Source organism: Saccopteryx leptura, chromosome 4 (genome assembly GCF_036850995.1).
Source record: "Saccopteryx leptura isolate mSacLep1 chromosome 4, mSacLep1_pri_phased_curated, whole genome shotgun sequence".
NCBI classification, from domain to species: domain Eukaryota; kingdom Metazoa; phylum Chordata; class Mammalia; order Chiroptera; family Emballonuridae; genus Saccopteryx; species Saccopteryx leptura.
In genome coordinates, this window is record NC_089506.1 from 124,669,463 (window position 1) to 124,687,819 (window position 18,357).

At 49.9% G+C, this 18,357-nt stretch overlaps 1 protein-coding gene and 1 non-coding gene across 2 annotated transcripts in view; both read left to right on the top strand.

The window, feature by feature from the left end:
- The window catches only part of RNF213 (ring finger protein 213), a 125,759-nt gene that overhangs the window by 85,990 nt on the left and 21,412 nt on the right, over window positions 1-18,357 (top strand). The window contains 12 exon segments of the mRNA XM_066381485.1: window positions 100-238; window positions 2,630-2,821; window positions 4,060-4,205; window positions 5,145-5,299; window positions 6,959-7,165; window positions 7,494-7,675; window positions 8,283-8,403; window positions 10,502-10,602; window positions 10,716-10,898; window positions 12,317-12,486; window positions 12,587-12,686; window positions 17,947-18,058. Of these exon segments, the coding sequence (XP_066237582.1) occupies window positions 100-238; window positions 2,630-2,821; window positions 4,060-4,205; window positions 5,145-5,299; window positions 6,959-7,165; window positions 7,494-7,675; window positions 8,283-8,403; window positions 10,502-10,602; window positions 10,716-10,898; window positions 12,317-12,486; window positions 12,587-12,686; window positions 17,947-18,058 (1,808 nt within the window).
- Window positions 15,649-15,755, top strand: LOC136404647 (U6 spliceosomal RNA). The gene has a single exon (XR_010751367.1). It is a non-coding gene; the product is annotated as a U6 spliceosomal RNA (small nuclear RNA).

Consider the following 18,357-nt stretch of genomic DNA (forward strand, 5'->3'; position numbering starts at 1 on the left):
GACCTGGCCAGGCTCCAGGTGGCCCGGGGCTGCACCCCTGGACCTCAGCAGGGGCGTGGCATGTGGCAATGTTGGTGTGTCCCCTCTGCTGTGTTGCAGTTGCTTTCTTGTGGGTCACCAAGATGCGCCTCCACGACCTCTTAACACAGCAGGAGCAAAGCTGCATGTCACACAGGAAGGAGTGGGTGGTGCAGGAAGCCTCCAACCCCGATGCCCTCCAGGAGGCGGGCACGTTCAGGTACCTGATGAAAGCCACCAGGGGGGGCCTGCAAAACACTGGGGTGACTGACAGGCAGCCTGTGCAAGGTCAGAGCTCTCGAGTTTCTTTCTCTCAGCTATTCAAAGTGGTCTTCCCCCCAGGAAAAGTCCAAGATGGTCTGGATGGGGGTTCTATGGGGGTTTGCAGACTCTTTTCTCTACTTGTGTGTGTGTGTTTAAATCTGTTCTTGGAGGATGTAACCGTTCGCCAGCATGTAACAAACCATAGAAACAGATTCTGTTTGAGGTCGTTAAATTAAAAAGGTGGGGAAAAAAAAGAGTGAAAAAAAAATTAAAAAGGTGAGGAATTACTTCTCCAGACCTCCTACTTGAAGTTATTCTATAACGAGAAGAACAAGCCCCTGGAGAATTCACTTATTGCCTGTGGTCCTTTTTCTCTAAAACCACCATGATGACCAGTGTGGCCCAGGAAGGAGGGGCCGGTCTGAATCCCAGGTGGAAAGTGCTGTCCATGCCTGAGCGGCAGGATTGCGTAGACTTTCTTTGGGACTCTGGCCTCAGCTCTCTCGTCTCTGAATGAAGGTTTTTCTCATCCTTTGGCCCCTCTGGGTCCAGTGGCCCAGGCTCTGCTGGACTCCGCTCTGGGTGTATGAGTAGGCGGGACTGGAACACAACCGGGTGGGGGCTCATCAATGGGGTTTTATTACTGTAGGGGTCTCTGCTTCTTCTCCACCCTCCAATTATCCTTAATTTCTTTCCTAATTCTACTTCCTGAGTCAGGAATTTTATAAGATACGAACCTTAGAAGGATTTCTGTGCCCCTTGGCTGTGCCAGTGTACTTCATCAAATACTTTATTTTACATAAATACTTCTTAAAGTCTGTGTCGTCAGGGGCCCCCCTTTACACACCGCTTTTGCTGCTCAACCCCCTCATTTGCCGGGTGTTCAGAGGGGTCAGGCGTCCCACCCATCACAGCTCTGCCACTTGCTGTAGCCCCAGGACTGACCCATCTCACCTGTTGGTCGGGGACAGGGCAGAACTGCACACTGGTGTCAGGTGTCAGGAGGCAAGTAGAGCTCTGGGGCAGCCAGTCCATGACCGCAGCCTTGGGAACAAATGTTCTCCATCCGTGTATTTTGGACCTCAGTCCTTTGCCCTCTTGGGAGTAAACAGTCCAAACCCTGGTACTCTTCACACTCAGTATCTTCCAGTACCCGGAGCCCAGAGTCTGCATGCTTGTCCTGGAGTGACTTCCCTGCCTCTCCCTGTAGCCAGTGCTTCCCTTCCCCTTTTGTAGTCTCTGCACTCTTTCTACTTAGGCATTTTTCTCCCTCCAATCAAGTGACCTCTTGGGTCATTGTCATGCTTTGTTTCTTCAGTAGATGGGTTTGAATTCTCTCCAGGTCTCTACATACAATAGACCTAAGAAACTGAAGTATTTTCTTCTTTTGAAAATAAAGCCTGCATTTTTCTCCCTAGTATTAACTAGCAAGAGATGCCTCATTGTTTTTTGTTCATTTTGTTTTGTTTTATTTTGTATTAAGTGAGAGGAGGAGAGGCAGAGACAGACTCCTGCTAGCAGCCAGACCAGGATCCATCTGGCAAGCCCACTAGGGGGCGATGCTTCGATGCTCAGCAACTGAGCTCTTCTTACCACCTGAGGTGGAGGCCATGGAGCCATCCTCAGCTTCCAGGGCCAACTTGCTCCAATCGAGCCATGGCTGCAGGAGAGGAAGAGAGAGAGAAAGAAGTGAGAGGAGGAGGGGTGGAGAAGCAGGTGTTTCTTCCCCTATGTACCCTGACTGGGAATCTAACCTGGGACTTCCATACACTGGGCCAATGCTATACCACTGAGCCAACTGGCCAAGGTCTCATGTTTTGTTTTGTTTTGTTTGGGTTTTTTAGGTGAGAGGAGGGGAGATAGTGAGGTAGACTCCCACATGTGCCCCAACTGGAATCCACCCGGCAAACCCATCTGGGACTGATGCTTTAGTACTCAGCTATTTTTAGCACTCGAGGCTGACGTGCTTGGACCAACTGAGCTATCCTCAGTGCCCAGGGCCATGCTCGAACCAGCTGAGCCACTGGCTGTGGGAGGGGAAGAAGGAGGGAAGGGGGAGAAGAAAGGGGGGTGAAGCAGATGATTGCTTCTCCTGTGTGCCCTGACTGGGAATTGAACCTGGGATGTCCATACACTGGGCCACCAGCCAGGGCCGTCTCATATTTTACCACAAGAGTTTTTTAAATGAATTGTAGCTTATTATATATAAACTTAATTATAGTGACAGTGTAATGCAATTAACAGAAACAATCACATTTATATATATCACTACTCAGGTCTAGTGTACAAAACCCCCAGTGACAAAAGCTCACTCTGGGCTAACCACATGCTGTCTCCCTCACTGCAGGCACACCCTCTGGAGGCGCGTCCAGGGCGCAGTGACCCCTCTCCTGGCGAGCATAGTGTCTGTCATCGACAGAGATGGCAACCTAGAGCTCTTGGCCACGCCTGACACTCCATCCTGGGCCAGAGACCTTTGGATGTTTATTTTCAAGGACATTAAGCTTCTGAACATTCCTGTTGTGATGAGCGATACCAGGTGAGTAGAAGACTTCCTGCCTGTGGTGAGGAGGCACCCAGCACTGTGGCAGTCTGAGTCTGCTCTTCCACGTGTCCAATAGCACACAGGGCCCTGACTGGAGAGTCACACTTAGCCTGGCGCTTGTAGCCTCACGGCCTGTGGGAGGATTTAGTGGCATTCTGAGAAATCTGGGCTTCAGGCGCCGGCCACGTTCCGTGCCCTCAGATCATGACATTGATGGACTGGCATTGCCGGCATCCACTCCATCTTTTTGGAGAGGCTGCAGTGGGAGAGCTGTGTGGTCTGTGTGCTTCCTAGTTTCTCTCTGTGTGGTGGGGCTCTCAGAGCCTAGCCCTAGGTCCACTCCTGTGTTACTCCCCAAAGCTTCCTGTTTGGATTTTAGGGGGCTTCTTTACAAAGGAGAAGTGATTGTTTGCTTTCCCCCTCCCTTGCCCCCTTCTCCCCCTCTTTCCCTCCTGCAGCCAGTGGCTTGATTGGTTTGAGGTTGGCCCCGGGTGCTGAGGATACCTCCATTGGAATGCATCAGCCTCAGGCACTAAAAATAGCTCAGTACTCAAGCATCAGCCCCAGATGAGGTTGCCAGATGGATCCTGGTGAGGGTGCATGCAGGAGTCTGCCTCACTATCTCCTGTCCTTTCACCTTAAAAAAAAATGAGCTAAGTGGAATTCAGAATCACCGGTGGAGGCCTAACCTGTGGTGGCGCAGTGGATAAAGCGTCGACCTGGAAACCCTGGGCTTGCCTGGTCAAGGCACATATAGGAGTTGGTACTTCCAGCTCCTCCCCCGTCTCTCTCCCCTCTCTCTCTCTCTGTCTCTCTCTCTCCCTCTCTCTCTCCTCTCTAAAATGAATCAATAAAATAAAAATTAAAAAAAAAATCACCGATGGAGACCCCGAGAAGACAGACTCGAGACTTGAACATGAGACAAACTCGTACTGACCTCATGTCCTGTCTGCACAGGGCACGGCAAGGCCCTGGCTCCCTGAGACTGTAGCCAGCCTACTTGACCCCTCGCAGGCTTGGTCTGTCTGCACAATAGATTACATAAGGCCATCCTTGAATTCCTTTAGAACAGAAACCTGAGCTGTGACACAGATCGGAGGACTGGCTTCATTACCTTAAACATTCCTCAGTCTTGAGAGCTAAGAACAGTGGGCTGGGGGGAGGTGGCTCCTGTCTTACATTTTGAGTGATACTTCCCTGACTGTTTTCTGACCTCACTTGCCCAACTGCAGGTCCAAGAATGAGATGTCCCACATCCTGGTGCAGAGCCACATGAACCTCTCGGACAATGTCTGCAACGCTGTCCCATTCAGCTGGAGGATCAGGGACTACCTGGAGGAGCTGTGGGTCCAGGCTCAGTACATCTCCAAGGCTGCAGGTACATCCAGGGGAACACTGTAAGGGATCGCTGTGGGGCGGGAAGAGAGCCCAGGAGCCTGTCACAGGCTAGTCATTCTCGTTCTGAGCGTCCTGGACAGCGAGGGCCCAGGACTCCAATGTCCTCGGTCGGTGCTTTCTCAACAACTGCCAGTTTCAAGAGCAGAGTGCCTCCGTCCAAGCTGACTGTGTCCCCTCAGAACCCTGTGGCACCTTGCCTAGCTGTCTGTGACATGCCAAGTGGTCTGGCCATTGGTGTGCCAGGAAAACCAATATTCACATGATGCTTTGGGAGAAGTCATCTTCCATAATGAAATAATATTTTTAAAAGGTTGGCTTATAGCTCTGCCTTTAAAATACACAGATTAAGATCCTTGAAGATGAGCTTATTTTTCTAAGCAAGCCTCCTGCCACTTTTTCTGAGCAAACTTGAAGCCACCTGTCCCCAGAGGAAGGAGTTTTTCTGTTTCGAGGCCACTCCAACTGACCCTGCTTTGCCATTGGTAGCATGCCACATGGGGGCAGCGCCCCATTCCCAGAGGCAGATGTTTAGTTTGAGCAGAATGTGACCCCCAGTCCTGGAGAGCAGCCCACTCTTTCTGATCCTGGGGTTCCTGAGATGCATCAGGGCTGAGACACACATTCGGTCTGTCTTGGGCCGTCTTCTCCTTTTGGGGCTAGTGAGGCTGTTTGTGACTGAAATGGAACATCAGCTCTGCCTTTGTGTCTGCCCTTCCCCCGGAAAATATGGAATGCATCAACACAATGATCTTAGAGTCAGGCCACCCACTCTCCTGTGCTGCTGGTCAGCGGACCCTTCCCCGCTGCGAGTGTCTGCGGAGCGGCGGGCCCACCTATGGGGGCTACGTGTCCCGAGCAGAGGGACAGGGACGCACTGGATTGGCGTCCTCACCCCAGGCCACTCTGGTCTCCCCCTCAGGGGCGTCCAGTAAGTTTGTAGAGATCTTCCAGAAGACTCCTCTGGGCTGCTTCCTCGCTCAGCTCCGCAAGGAGGAGAGGCAGGAGCTGCTCGACTGCTACCTGAAGGACTTCTTGCTCTTGACTATGAGGGTGTCCACGGCAGAAGAACTAATGGTAAGTGCTGACACTGGGGCAGTGTGGACTGGCTGCAAACAGTGCTGCGGGTCAGGACCTGGTCCGGGAGGTCCCCGGTTCAGTGCTGCGGGACGGGGCCTGGTCCGGGAGGGCCCCGGTTCAGTGCTGCGGGACGGGGCCTGGTCCGGGAGGGCCCCAGTTCAGTGCTGCGGGACGGGGCCTGGTCTGGGAGGGCCCCGGTTCAGTGCTGCGGGACGGGACCTGGTCCGGGAGGACCCTGGTTCGTGACAGGCTGCCGCACCCTCAGCCCACCGCCCAGGCCCCTAAAACAGGGAACTCTCTAGCAACATGATGAAGATCTCTAATGTCCCTGGAACACCTTCTTTTCAAACGCTTAGCTTCTCTGAAAGGAAGTTAGGCAAATATTTAACAGACCATTACAGGGTAATAATAATAACAACAACGGAAATTTCAACAGAAAGATACTTCCTTCAAACTTTGTACGTAAAAAAGGAAAGGGCCTGACCTGTGGTGGCGCAGTGGATAAAGCGTTGACCTGGAAATGCTGAGGTTGCCGGTTCAAAACCTGGGCTTGCCTAGTCAAGGCACATATGGGAGTTGATGCTTCCAGCTCCTCCCCCCTTCTCTCTCTCCTCTCTCTCCCTTTCTGTCTCTCTCTCTCTCTCCTCTCTAAAAATGAATAAATAAAAAATAAAAATAAAATTTAAAAAAAAAATTAAAAAAAAAAAAAAAAAAGGAAAGGGACAGATTGGAGAACATATGAATAAGGGTTAATAAAGTATGCTTAGGAGTCAATAAGAAAATTCGCCCGATTTTTTAAGGAGTAGAAGTTATAAACCAACTATTCACAGAATTATACAGGCATCCAGAAAGCATTTTTTTAAGTTATTTACAAAAATTCACTTTAGAAGAGAGAGAGAAGGGGGGGAGGAGCAGGAAGCATCGACTCCCACATGTGCCTTGACTGGGCAAGCCCCAGGTTTTGAACTGGCGACCTCAGCGTTCTAGTGCGCTACCACAGGTCAGGCCAGAAAACATTTGTAAAACTGCTCAAACTCACTAGTAATCAACAAAACATGAAGAGTTGAAGAGACTCTCTTTACCTGTCCCCATGGCAATACTGTTTTTTTAAAAAAGGCCAGCAGTTTTTTCATTGCAGACAGCATGTGACCAGCACAGAGCTTCCTGAACACCCCCTGGCAGGGCAAACAAGTGACCTTACAGAAACTGAACTGCGGATTCTGTCCTGAGAGCATTGTTGCACATGTGGTCAAACAGCTTAGCCCTAAGAATGTTCTTTCTAGCTTTGTTGCTAAAAATGGAAGATGAGAAACCATTTAAGTGTCCAAAAATAGGCGTTGGACAAATGAAGTGCGCCCCCTGCGGCCCCTCGATCGGGATTGCACAGCCAGTAAAGACGGTGCTCTTCAAGTACACCTAAGAACAGAGAAACCGTTCATGATGGAAAGTGATACTGTGACCTTCACTTGGGGACAACAGGGAGGACAGGTAGGGGTGTTCAAATGCTAGGAGTGGATGACACCAAGAGGTAGACGAGGGACAGTGCCAGTATGCCTAAGTTTCCCTTTACTGCCGTGTTTTGAATCGTCCCAGTTTTCCATGAGCAGCAACATGTCTGTGTGTGTGACTTAACACGTACACACTCTCTTACCCCAGTTCCTGCGGACAGCTCTGTGGTCCTGCGTCCACCAATTGACAGCAGGAAGCCCCGAGGAGGAGCTGTCTCTCCCATGGGTGCACCTGGCCTATCAGCATTTCAGGATCCGGCTCCACAACTTCTCCAGAATCTTGACTCTTCATCCCCCAATTCTAGACAGCCTAACCAGCGCCACACAGAGCCACAGCTGGGCTGGACATGAGATGGTATGACCATTCTTGGGGACAGTTAGTTCTTCCAGCCAGGGATTGGCCTTCCTTAAGCAGGTGGGAGGGTGCTCCCGGGCCACTCTGGGAGGGAAAGCTGACAGCCATGCTCCAGATAGGAGACCCCTGCATGGGGCACCTACATTGGCACAACACATGTCAAGACACAGAAAACAGGCCTGCTGTCTTCCCAGACCATCAAGAGGAGGCTGCGGGCAGGTACCGTGCGAGCACACTGAGCTAACTGCCAGGGCCTCTGGGCTTGGGATTTAGAGCCACTAAAGGGGCCAAGGAAGCGCTGCATCGCAGGTCTGCTCTCCACCCCCAGACCCTGGATGCGTTTGCAGCAATGGCCTGTACTGAGCTGCTGACGGAGGGCCTGCTGAAGCCCAGTCCCGAGGCATGGCTACAGACGGTGAAGAACTTGTCCATCCCTCTGGGACTCCTCTGCTCCGACGGGTATGTGCCAGACCACAGAGGCCTGGCCGGAGACATCATCAGGGAAGTCAGGTGAGTCACTGGAGCTGCACTCAGAGTCTCTTCCACTTGTGCCGAGTCCCAGGCGGCTCAGAGAGAAAGACGACGCAGATACCTCTGCACGGAAGGAGCCGTTTTCTCCTCCATTCCCTTAACATCAATGCACCACCACTGCCCCCAATGCCAGGCCTCCCATTGGCACTAAAGACACAGAGAAGAAACCGTGTGCAGGGAGTACACGGAATGAGGGGGTGACAGAAGGGTGAGCAGGCACTGTACCCCACGGCAGGAATGCTGTGACAGTGGAACAGCCAGAAAGGACCCCACACAGGACAGTGTGGGGCGGGGCACATTCAGGGCAGTCATTCGAGGTGGACAAGTCCTATGCTCGCTGTGCGGGCTCAGTGGCGCTCAGCAGGCACAGCTGAGACAAGAATGTGCCACCCCAGGTGACCTCCATGCGGAGTCTAATGAGAAGCCAAACTCGCTAGAGGCCAGGCGGTGCATGACAGGGCCCACACGGGTCTCTCTCTCTCTGCTGGCACCCCTATCCGTGGCTCATCTTCCACCTCTAGAGCCCCCCTCCCCTGGCTTCTCTGGCTCTCTCATCAGCTGAGTGGGTGGCGCCCTCTCTTGACAGAAACCTCTGGAACCGCATCTCCTCCGTGGTGCTCTTTGTGGAGCACGTCCTGCTGGGGACCAGGAGCTGCATGCCCGAGCTGGACAAGCTGGTGACCAAGTATGTCCTCTTGCTCGACAAGGTGAGCACTTAGGCTTGTCTCAGCATGCAGCATCTGTCTGTCCCACACAAAGAGTAACTGCAGCATAGCCTGACCTTTATCTGACAAGGTCAGCTAGAATTGCAAAGGGAAGTGATCCTGTCACAGAGGCTGCCGGGTTTTCTGTGTTTAATTCTTCAGTTGCTCACCCTGTCCTGAGTGCCAAGTCAGAGCACATCGTTTTAGAGACGCCACTCGTGCACAGGACGTGCAGCGAAACCTTTGGGACAGCAGAGGAGGAAGGGCTCCAGCCCGATCCTCAGTGCCCAGACCAGCCTGGCCACTGCTTGCAAAATCTGGGAACATTCTAACTGTCCAACAGTGGGATAAAAGGGAACTGGTACAGTCATCAGATGGTATCCTATAGCGGTTAGTTACCATGAATGAGCTGGACCTTCATGTAGTGATGAAGAAAGCAGGTTGCAGAAGCTTAGATACAGTGTGATGCAAAGTTTAAACCCATTCAAAATAATAACAGTATCTTTATTCATGCATACAAATGTTCCTATCTTTTTTTTTTTTAACAGAGGCAGAGATAGAGAGGGACAGATAGCACTGACAGACGGGAAGGGAGAGAGATGAGAAGCATCAGTTCTTTGTTGCAGAGCCTTAGTTCACTGATTGCTTTCTCGTATGTGCCTTGACCAGGAAACTACAGCAGAGCAAGTGACTGGCTCAAGCCAGTGATCTTGGGCTCAAGCCAACGACCTTGGGCTTAAAACCAACGACCTTCGGGCTTCAAACCAGCGACCTCAGGGCTCAAGCCAGTGACCATGGGGTCATGTCTGTGATCCCACACTCAAGCCAATGACCCTGCTTTCAAGCTGGTGAGCCTGCACTCAAACCGGCGACCTTGGGGTTTTGAACCTGGGTCCTCCATGTCCTAGTCTGATGCTCTATCCACTGCACCACTGCCTGGCCAGGCGGAATGTTCCTATCTTTAAAATTACTCAGAACACGCTTGACCAGGCAGTGGCGCAGTGGATAGAGCGTCAGACTAGGATACGTAAGACCTAGGTTCGAGACCCCAAGGTGGCCAGCTTGAGCGCGGGCTCATCTGGTTTGAGAAAAAGCTCACCAGCTTGGACCCAAGGTCACTGGCTCGAGCAAGGGGTTACTTGGTCTGCTGAAGGCCCACGGTCAAGGCACATATGAGAAAGCAATCAATGAACAACTAAGGTGTCGCAACGAAAAACTGATGATTGATGCTTCTCATCTCTCTCTGTTCCTGTCTGTCCCTATCTATCCCTCTCTCTGACTCTCTCTCTGTCCCTGTAAAAAAAAAAAAAAAAAACAAACAAACAAGAAAAAACTACTTAGAACAATAACAGTATCTTTATATATGGATAAAGACCCCACAGTCTCTTTGGGGAGAGGAGGGATACATTTGGATTGCAGTATAGCTGTAACATCTTGTTTCTTTAAAAAGTAATCTAAAGCAAATGTTCCAAAACAAATAAGATTTCTTAAAGCTTGGTGGTAGATTCACAAGTGGTCGCTGTATTATCATTTAAAGTTTGAAATATCTTGTAGAGGGAGGAGGGGCTAGACCTTAAAAATGGGAAGAGGGAGGCCTGACCTGTGGTGGCACAGTGGATAAAGCGTCGACCTGGACTGCTGAGGTCGCCGGTTCGAAACCCTGGCCTTGCCTGGTCAAGGCACATATGGGAGTTGATGCTTCCTGCTCCTCCCCCCTTCTCTCTCTCTCTCTCTCTCTCTCTCTCTCTCTTTCTCTCCTCTAAAATGAATAAATTTAAAAAAAAAAAAAATAGGAAGAGGGAGCAATCGGAAGTTGAGAACACCAACCTTCTCCCAAAAGTGGCATGGTCTTTAGCATTCAAAGCTAAAGACACTGAAATAAGTACAAAAAAAAAAAAAAAAAAAAAAAGACACTGCTAAGCACATGCAAGGCCTTGCCCTGCAGACAGACGGAACAGTCCTGGCTACCCATCAGTGGGCCAGCCGAGTGGGTGCCGTCTCTATTGCCCTGGGTTGGGGAAGATCTTGGCTCACCTGGCCTGGCTAACCTTGCCCTTCCTTACTGCTAATTCTCTTGCTGGTCACTGCCTTTCTCCTCCAGTACCTGCAAGAGAACTCTGACATCAAGACCCACAAGCCTTTTGTGGCAGTAATGACCGCTCTCTGTGAATGTAAGGAAGAGGCCAGCAGGATGTTTACCCGGTGAGACCTTTGGTTTGGGACCCACGAGGGAGAGGACGTTGAACCATTGTTGTTTCTAGTGTCTCCCAGCCAGCTTCTGTGCTTTAGCACTGACCACTGCCCTTGGATCCTAGGTATGGGGTCCAGCCGTGCCCTGTCTGCCTGGGAGATGCACACGACCCTGCCTGCCTGCCTTGTGAGCACGTGTTCTGCCTGGGCTGTGTCCGATCCTGGCTCATTCCTGGGCAGATGAGATGCCCCTTGTGTTTAACCGACTTGCCTGGCAACTTTTCTCTAAAGGTTTCCCACAAACATAGGTAGAATACCCTTTCTCTTAAGAAAGCTTCTTTCTTTTTCACCAATACGATATTCAGAAATAGAACTCTGTTAACTTTAGGAAACCTGGTCATAAGGGACTATTCCAACAGAGAAAATGGACCTTCATAATAACACCTAATGTCTCAAAATTATTGTCTCCCCAAGACATACATGTGTATAGATTTGAGAGACAGCAAACCAGGCAGTCATAAGTTATATGAAGCCATCACCAAGAGAACAAAGGAATGTAGGTGGTTTTTCCTCTTGTTGTGGTACAGCCGTTCATGTTCTATGACCTGAGGGTAAGCTGCGGGCTGGCTAAGTACTCTTTGGGGTAGGTCATTAAAGTTAACGGGAGTCCCGTGGGAAGGGCTTGGCTTCCTCCCTTTTCCTCCTTTCTGGGGCCAGCCCTGTGATGGGGTCTTTGACACACACTTAAGAGGTTAGCCAGCTGGTCCAAAGCTCAGGGTTTCTTAGAAAGAGATGAGCATATCCTTCCTGGCACTGTTCTCCAGGCCCCTCCAAGCCATGTCAGGAGATGTTTACATCTTTTTGTTTAAAAAATCAAAATGCGCCCTGGCCAGTTGGCTCAGTGGTAGAGCGTCGGCCTGGCATGCAGAAGTCCCGGGTTCAATTCCCAGCCAGGGCATACAGGAGAGGCGCCCATCTGCTTCTCCACCCCTCCCCCTCTCCTTCCTCTCTGTCTCTCTCTTCCCCTCCCGCAGCCGAGGCTCCATTGGAGCAAAAGATAGCCCGGGTGCTGGGGATGGCTCCTTGGCCTCTGCCCCAGGCGCTAGAGTGGCTCTGGTCGTGACAGAGCGACACCCCGGATGGGCAGAGCATCGCCCCTTGGTGGGCGTGCCGGGTGGATCCCAGTCGGGCGCATGTGAGAGTCTGTCTGATTGCCTCCCCGTTTCCAGCCTCAGAAAAATACAAAAAAAATAATAATAATAAATAAATAAATAAATAAAAAATCAAAATGCCTCCTGACCAGGCGGTGGCGCAGTAGATAGAGCGTCGGACTGGGATGCGGAAGGATCCAGGTTCGAGACCCCAAGGTCACCAGCTTGAGCGTGGGCTCATCTGGTTTGAGCAAAAAGCTCACCAGCTTGGACCCAAGGTCACTGGCTCAAGCAAGAGGTTACTTGGTCTGCTGAAGACCCATGGTCAAGGCACATATGAGAAAGCAATCAATGAACAACTAAGGAGTCGCAACGTGCAACGAGAAACTAATGATTGATGCTTCTCATCTCTCTCCGTTCCTGTCTGTCTGTCTCTATCTCTGACTCTGTAAAAAAAAAAAAAAAAAAAGAAAGAAAAAAACAAAATGCTATCTGCATCGCACAGCACCGAGTATGGAGGGAATTGGGAGCCCATCCTATAAGCCTTTTGACTGTAATTTTCCACCATTTCCAAGGGATGCCATTGAGAAGCACTTCCGCTTCCGACAGATGTGCACCAGCTTCTTTGTGGACCTGGTGTCTACCTTGTGCTTCAAAGACAACTGTCCCCCACACAAGGATGTGGTCGAAGCTCTCCTGTCTCTGCTCTTTGTGGAAAAGAACCTCTTAAGAAATGAGCTCCAGAGTAAGTTGCTTTCTTCCTAGGAACCTAGACATCCAGTCCCCCTCTTGCTATCACATGTCTGGTGTGACCAGTGAGCTTACCTCACTCTTTCCGGTTAAAGGGTGCCGTGAACACACAAAATCTCTGTCTCCCTTTGACGACGTCGTGGACAAGACGCCTGTCATCCGCTCTGTGGTCCTGAAACTGCTTCTGAAGTACAGGTCAGTGCACTGGCGTCCAGAAAACCCTGCCTGCTTTTATTTTTCTTTCATTCCTTTTTTTTTTAAATAAGTGCAAAGAAAGGAGATCAAGAAACAGACTCCCATGCCTGACCTGTGGTGGCGCAGTGGGATAAAGCGTCAACCTGGAACACTGAGGTTGCCGGTTTGAAACCTTGGGCTTGCCTGGTCAAGGCACATATGGGAGTTGATGCTTCCTGATCCTCCCCTTTTTCTCTCTCTCTTTCTCTCTCTCTCTCTCTCCCCTCTCTCTAAAAATAAATAAATAAAAAGAAAAAAGAAACAGACTCCCACGTGTGACCCAACTAGGATCCACTTGGCAATCCCCCCGTCTGGGGCCAATGCTTGAATCAACCAAGCTATCCTCAGCGCCTGGGGCTGACACTCGAACCAATAAAGCCACTGGCTGCAGAAGGGGAAGAGAGAAAAGGAGGAGAGGGAAAGAGCGAGAAGCAGATAGTCGCTTCTCATGTGTGTCTTGACTGGGGATCAATCCCAAGATGTCTGCATGCTGCACCGACGCTCTATCCACTGAGCAGCCAGGCAGGGCTTTTCCTCCTCATCCAGTTTCTCTCTGCTGCCTGCACTCGTCCCCGCAGGACAGGCAGCAAGTTCACGCTCAAGGAAGGCTTCTCCAGCGGCACAGCGCCTGCCTTAGTTGTCTGTATTGGGGGGGGGGGGTGTTGGCCATTCTTGCATTCTTGCAAATGCACACAGCACCACCACGGCACATGTTGTCAGGGAAAAGAAAGCAAGTGGTGGGAAGGGGCCTGGGATGGAACTCAGGTGGGAACTCCATAGCGGTCTAGGCGTGTGATGTTTGGGAAGGTAACTGGTACCGTCCCCTGGCTGTCCCAGACATCCTCAAAGCTTTGATTCAGCTCCTAAACTTCTGTGTCTTTGTGGATGGATAGAGAAGTCCCATAGGGTGTTGAGTTCTCCTTTAGAAAGAGCTAAGAAGGTGACCTGTATTCAGAAGGCTTCTCCCAAAGGGTGCTCAGCATATGTGGCCATGTTCTGATTGGCACGGTGTCCTTGGAGGTGTTGGCCAAATCAAGACGCTGCAGGAAAGGCTGTACTAGAAACAACTATTTTTGACTTAACCATCCAAAAGCAGACATAGAGGAGAGATTAGATGTCCATGTAACACATGGATCCATAGCATCCTCGTCCATGGACACATCCTTTTCCTTTTTAATGTTCATCATTTATGAAACAGGGTTCCTGCAGGATTTTCAAACAGAAAGCTCTTAAAATGCATTTTATTACAGAACCAGTATCTCATTCTGCTTTTCAGGTGTATACGTAGTTGACTTGCGATATGAAAAGAGCCTCCTTTGATGTTCTATAACATCCACTGGCTCTGATAAGTGTGCCACATCTGTATTCACTTGATGTTCTCTGCTCAGAGACATCACCATGGAGTCGCTGACAGGCATACCTCCTGGCATGTAGTGTAGATGTAGTCACAGGAGTAGAGACAGCCCACTTACGGGGTACACGCTTTGTCTTGCAGTAGGGGCTGCACATTATAGAACTGACATTAAGATAGAAATCTTGAGCCCTGGCCGGTTGGCTCAGTGGTAGAGCATCGGCCCAGTGTGTGGATGTCCTGGGTTCGATTCCCGGTCAGGGCACACAGGAGAAGCACACACCCATCTGCTTTTCCACCCCTCCCCCTCTCCTTCCTCTCTGTCTCTTTCTTCCCCTCCTGCAGCCAAGGCTCCATGGGAGCAAAGTTGGCCCGGGTGCTGAAGATAGCTCCATGGCCTTCGCCTCAGGTGCTAGAATGGCTCTGGCAGCAATGGAGCAATGCCCCAGATGGGCAGAACATTGCTCCCTGGTGGGCATGCCAGGTGGATCCTAGTCAGGTGCATGTGGGAGTCTGTCTGATTGCCTCCCCGTTTCTAACTTCGGAAAAATACCCCCCCCCAAAAAAAAAGATAGAAATCTTGAAACATAAGACATAATTTTTAAGTTGGCATTGTCTCTGAGATGTGCTGGCTTGTTGTCCCTTTGTTTTGGGGGTTTGAACATTTTGTGTGTATGATTTGGCTGGACTTGGAGTTGCTTTGTGGAAATCTAGACAGCTCTCTGGGTAGACTGCCCCCCCTACACCCTCCAAGCCCCCTGTTCCTGGGCTGCCTCACCCCTAGCTGCTTGTGGTCTGGACACTTGAAGGGAGACTAGTCACACTTTTTTTTTGGCTAAGTCTTGGGCCACAGAGGGCGGACACCACTTATGCAAGTTCCTTGTTGGGGTCAGATGCCCAGGACAGTATCAGTAGGGACACTTGACGATCCAGTATTGCAGTTTCCAGAGTGTGGGTACCTGGACTCTACAGGGAGTCCATGCGGTCACGACTATTTTTAATATAGTACTAAGATGATTCACCTTTTTCCTTTTTCTTTTTCTTTTTTTTTGTTTGTATTTTTCTGAAGCTGGAAACGGGGAGAGACAGACAGACTCCCGCATGTGCCCGACCGGGATCCACCTGGCACGCCCACCAGGGGCGACGCTCTGCCCACCAGGGGGCGATGCTCTGCCCCTCCGGGGCGTCGCTCTGCTGCGACCAGAGCCACTCTAGCGCCTGGGGCAGAGGCCAAGGAGCCATCCCCAGCGCCCGGGCCATCTTTGCTCCAATGGAGCCTTGGCTGCGGGAGGGGAAGAGAGAGACAGAGAGGAAAGAGGGGGTGGGGGGTGGAGAAGCAAATGGGCGCTTCTCCTATGTGCCCTGGCCAGGAATCGAACCCGGGTCCCCCGCACGCCAGGCCGACGCTCTACCGCTGAGCCAACCAGCCAGGGCTCACCTTTTTCAATATGTTGGCATGTGCAATGTGACTAACGCCACAGTGGGTAATGGCTGGCATCTCAGCATGAGGAAAACTGTCCTGGGAGCCCTTCCTCATTGCCATGCATGGGTTGTCCTAAAAATAGCAGTTTTGTGCTCACTTCAGCAGCATGTGTGCTAAACTTGGGGTGATACAGAAAAGATTAGCCTGACCCCTGTGCAAGGATGACATGCAAATTCACGACATGTAACAAAAAATAAAATAAATAAAAATGAGAATGGCAATTTCTTACCTTTTGTGACAACATGGATGGACCTGGAGACTATTATGTTAAGTGAATAAGCCAGGTAGAGAAAGAAAAATATCATATGACCTCACTTATATGAGGAATCTAATGAACAGTGTGAACTGAGGAATGGAATAGAGGCAGAGGCGGGGTCAGAGGGACCAGAGGGAAAGAGGAAGAGAGGATGGGATCCGAGAGGGGAAAGGGATTAGTGAAATTATGTACACAGAACACAGAGACAAAGGGAGCAGGACAGCAGATCCTGGAGAGAAGGGGGAGGGTGTTGGGGGGAGGGGCCAAAGGGGGTATCAAGGGGAACACAGGGGTGGGGGAGGGAGATATATTCGATAGGACACTGAATCTATGTAAACACAGTAAATTAAAGTAAAAAAAAAAAACAAAGAATGGCAGTTTCCCTGAAGAACATCCTTGGTGAGGCTATCAAAGTCATCATTCTGACTAGATCTTGACCCTTGAGGATAGGACACGGATGTTCTGTTGACGTGAGCAGCACACAACAGGAAAACCATGCCAGCAATTTCTGAGTGGCACTCCAAGCGAGCTGCTTTGTGCACGGACGCCCTCTGGGACTTGGCAAGGGACTGCCAGCCTATAGTGACTCAGACCTGGGCATTACCTTTCCTCAAGAGCAAGTGAAGGGAAAATTCAAGCTTTTAAGCAAAAATGAAAATTTTGCAAACTTGTATCTTCTGCTGTGAGCCTGTCAGCTTTTTCATAACATAAAGACTTTTTGATGACATGGGTAGTGATATTAGGAATGTGAGGTTTGGCCCTGGCCATGTTGCTCTGTGGATAAAGTATTGTCCCAGCATGCCAGAGGTCACGGGTTCAATCCAGATCAGGGCATGTGCGAGAAGCAACCAGTGAGTTACAACTAAGTGTAACAATGAGTTGATGTTTCTCTCTCTTTCGGTGAATGGAAAAACAACTAAGAAAAAAAATGTGAGGTTTTAAAATAGATATTTTAAAATAAAAATGTGTCAGTGTTGGCAAGTTCCACATAGCTCAGTGCACCAATGTTTTCGAATGACCAGTGTTTCATGTTCCAGAATCATGTGTTTGTCAGAAACAACTCCGCTTCAAGTGCAAGGTCGACCATTTGACTTAATGTAACTGGCTAAAAAGGCACAGGTGCATTTTCAAAGTGCACATTGCAACATCTTTAGAAACTACCCATTTATCAGAGAAGAATATTTAAAGTTACCTGGAAGATAAGATGTTTCTCCCAGATACACAGCACTCCAGAGCAGATTCTCTCTGATACTTCAGTATAGGACAGCTGATGGGAGCAAGAGCGAGTCGGAAGGTCAGGCCGACTCAAACTGTTCTGCGAGGCTTGGAAGACAAAGCCATTTTTGTTTTGGGAAATAGCTTGATTTTAAATGTTATTTTTTTAAAATCTCTAGTGGGTTCAATTTTGTCATTTTAAATGAGTTAATTTCTACTACCATAAATATCGATAGCTAGAACCCACATAAACAAAAGCTCTTAGGGGTTCTCCATAATTTTTAAGACTGCAAAGGAGTCCTGAAACCAAGACATGGCAACAGCCAGTCTAAAATGCAACATTTTTTCTCCCTTCTTTTTTCGAGTGAGAGAAGGGGAGACTGAAAGACAGATTCCTGCGTGTGCCCTGACCAGGATCCACCTGGCAACCTCCATCTGGGGTGGATGCTCTGCCCATCTGGGACCATGCTCGCAACCTAGCTATTTTTAGCACCTAAGGTGGAGGCTTCATGGAGCCGTCCTCAGCACCTGGGTCCAACTCGCTAGAACCAATGGAGCCTTGGCTGCAGGAGTGGAAGGGAGAAAGAGAAGCGAGAGGGGGAAGGATGGAGAAGCAGATAGGTGCTTCTGTGTGCCCTGACCAGGAATCAAACCAGAGACTCCCACATGCTGGGCCAGTGCTCTACCACTGAGCCAACTGGTCAGGGCCCTAAAATGCAACATTTTATATTCTCCAATGTCATACTGAAACGTTTTCAATAAAGACATGTGACATACTATACCTATGTATGTATGCATATATTTACATAGGGAGATTGACAGAGATAAGTCAGTAGCTATTGTTTTCATTTATTTGTTTTTTCAAAATAAACGTCCGGACCTGAGATAACCAGGTTTACTACTTCTCTTTCTGTAGCTTCCACGAAGTGAAAGATTACATTCAGGATTACTTGTCCCAGTTGGAGAAGAAAGCATTCATAGGGGAAGATAAGACCGAGCTGTACATCCTGGTCAGCAGATGTCTGGAGGTAGCATCACCCCTCCCTGGATTTCTTTGGCACACTGGTTGCACCACGTCATTTGCACAATGGAAAAGCACTTCTGAAAAGTCACAGGATATAATTTTTTTTAAACGAGAGGAAAGGAGAGAGACAGACTCCAGTATGTACCCTGACTGGGGTCCACCCAGCCAGCCCCCTACTGACAATACCCTGCCCATCTTGGGCCATTGCTCTGCAACCGAGTTATTTTAGCACCTTACATGGAGGCTCCACAGAGCCATCCTCAGTGCCTGGGGCCAACTCACTCAAAGCAATGGAGCCATGGC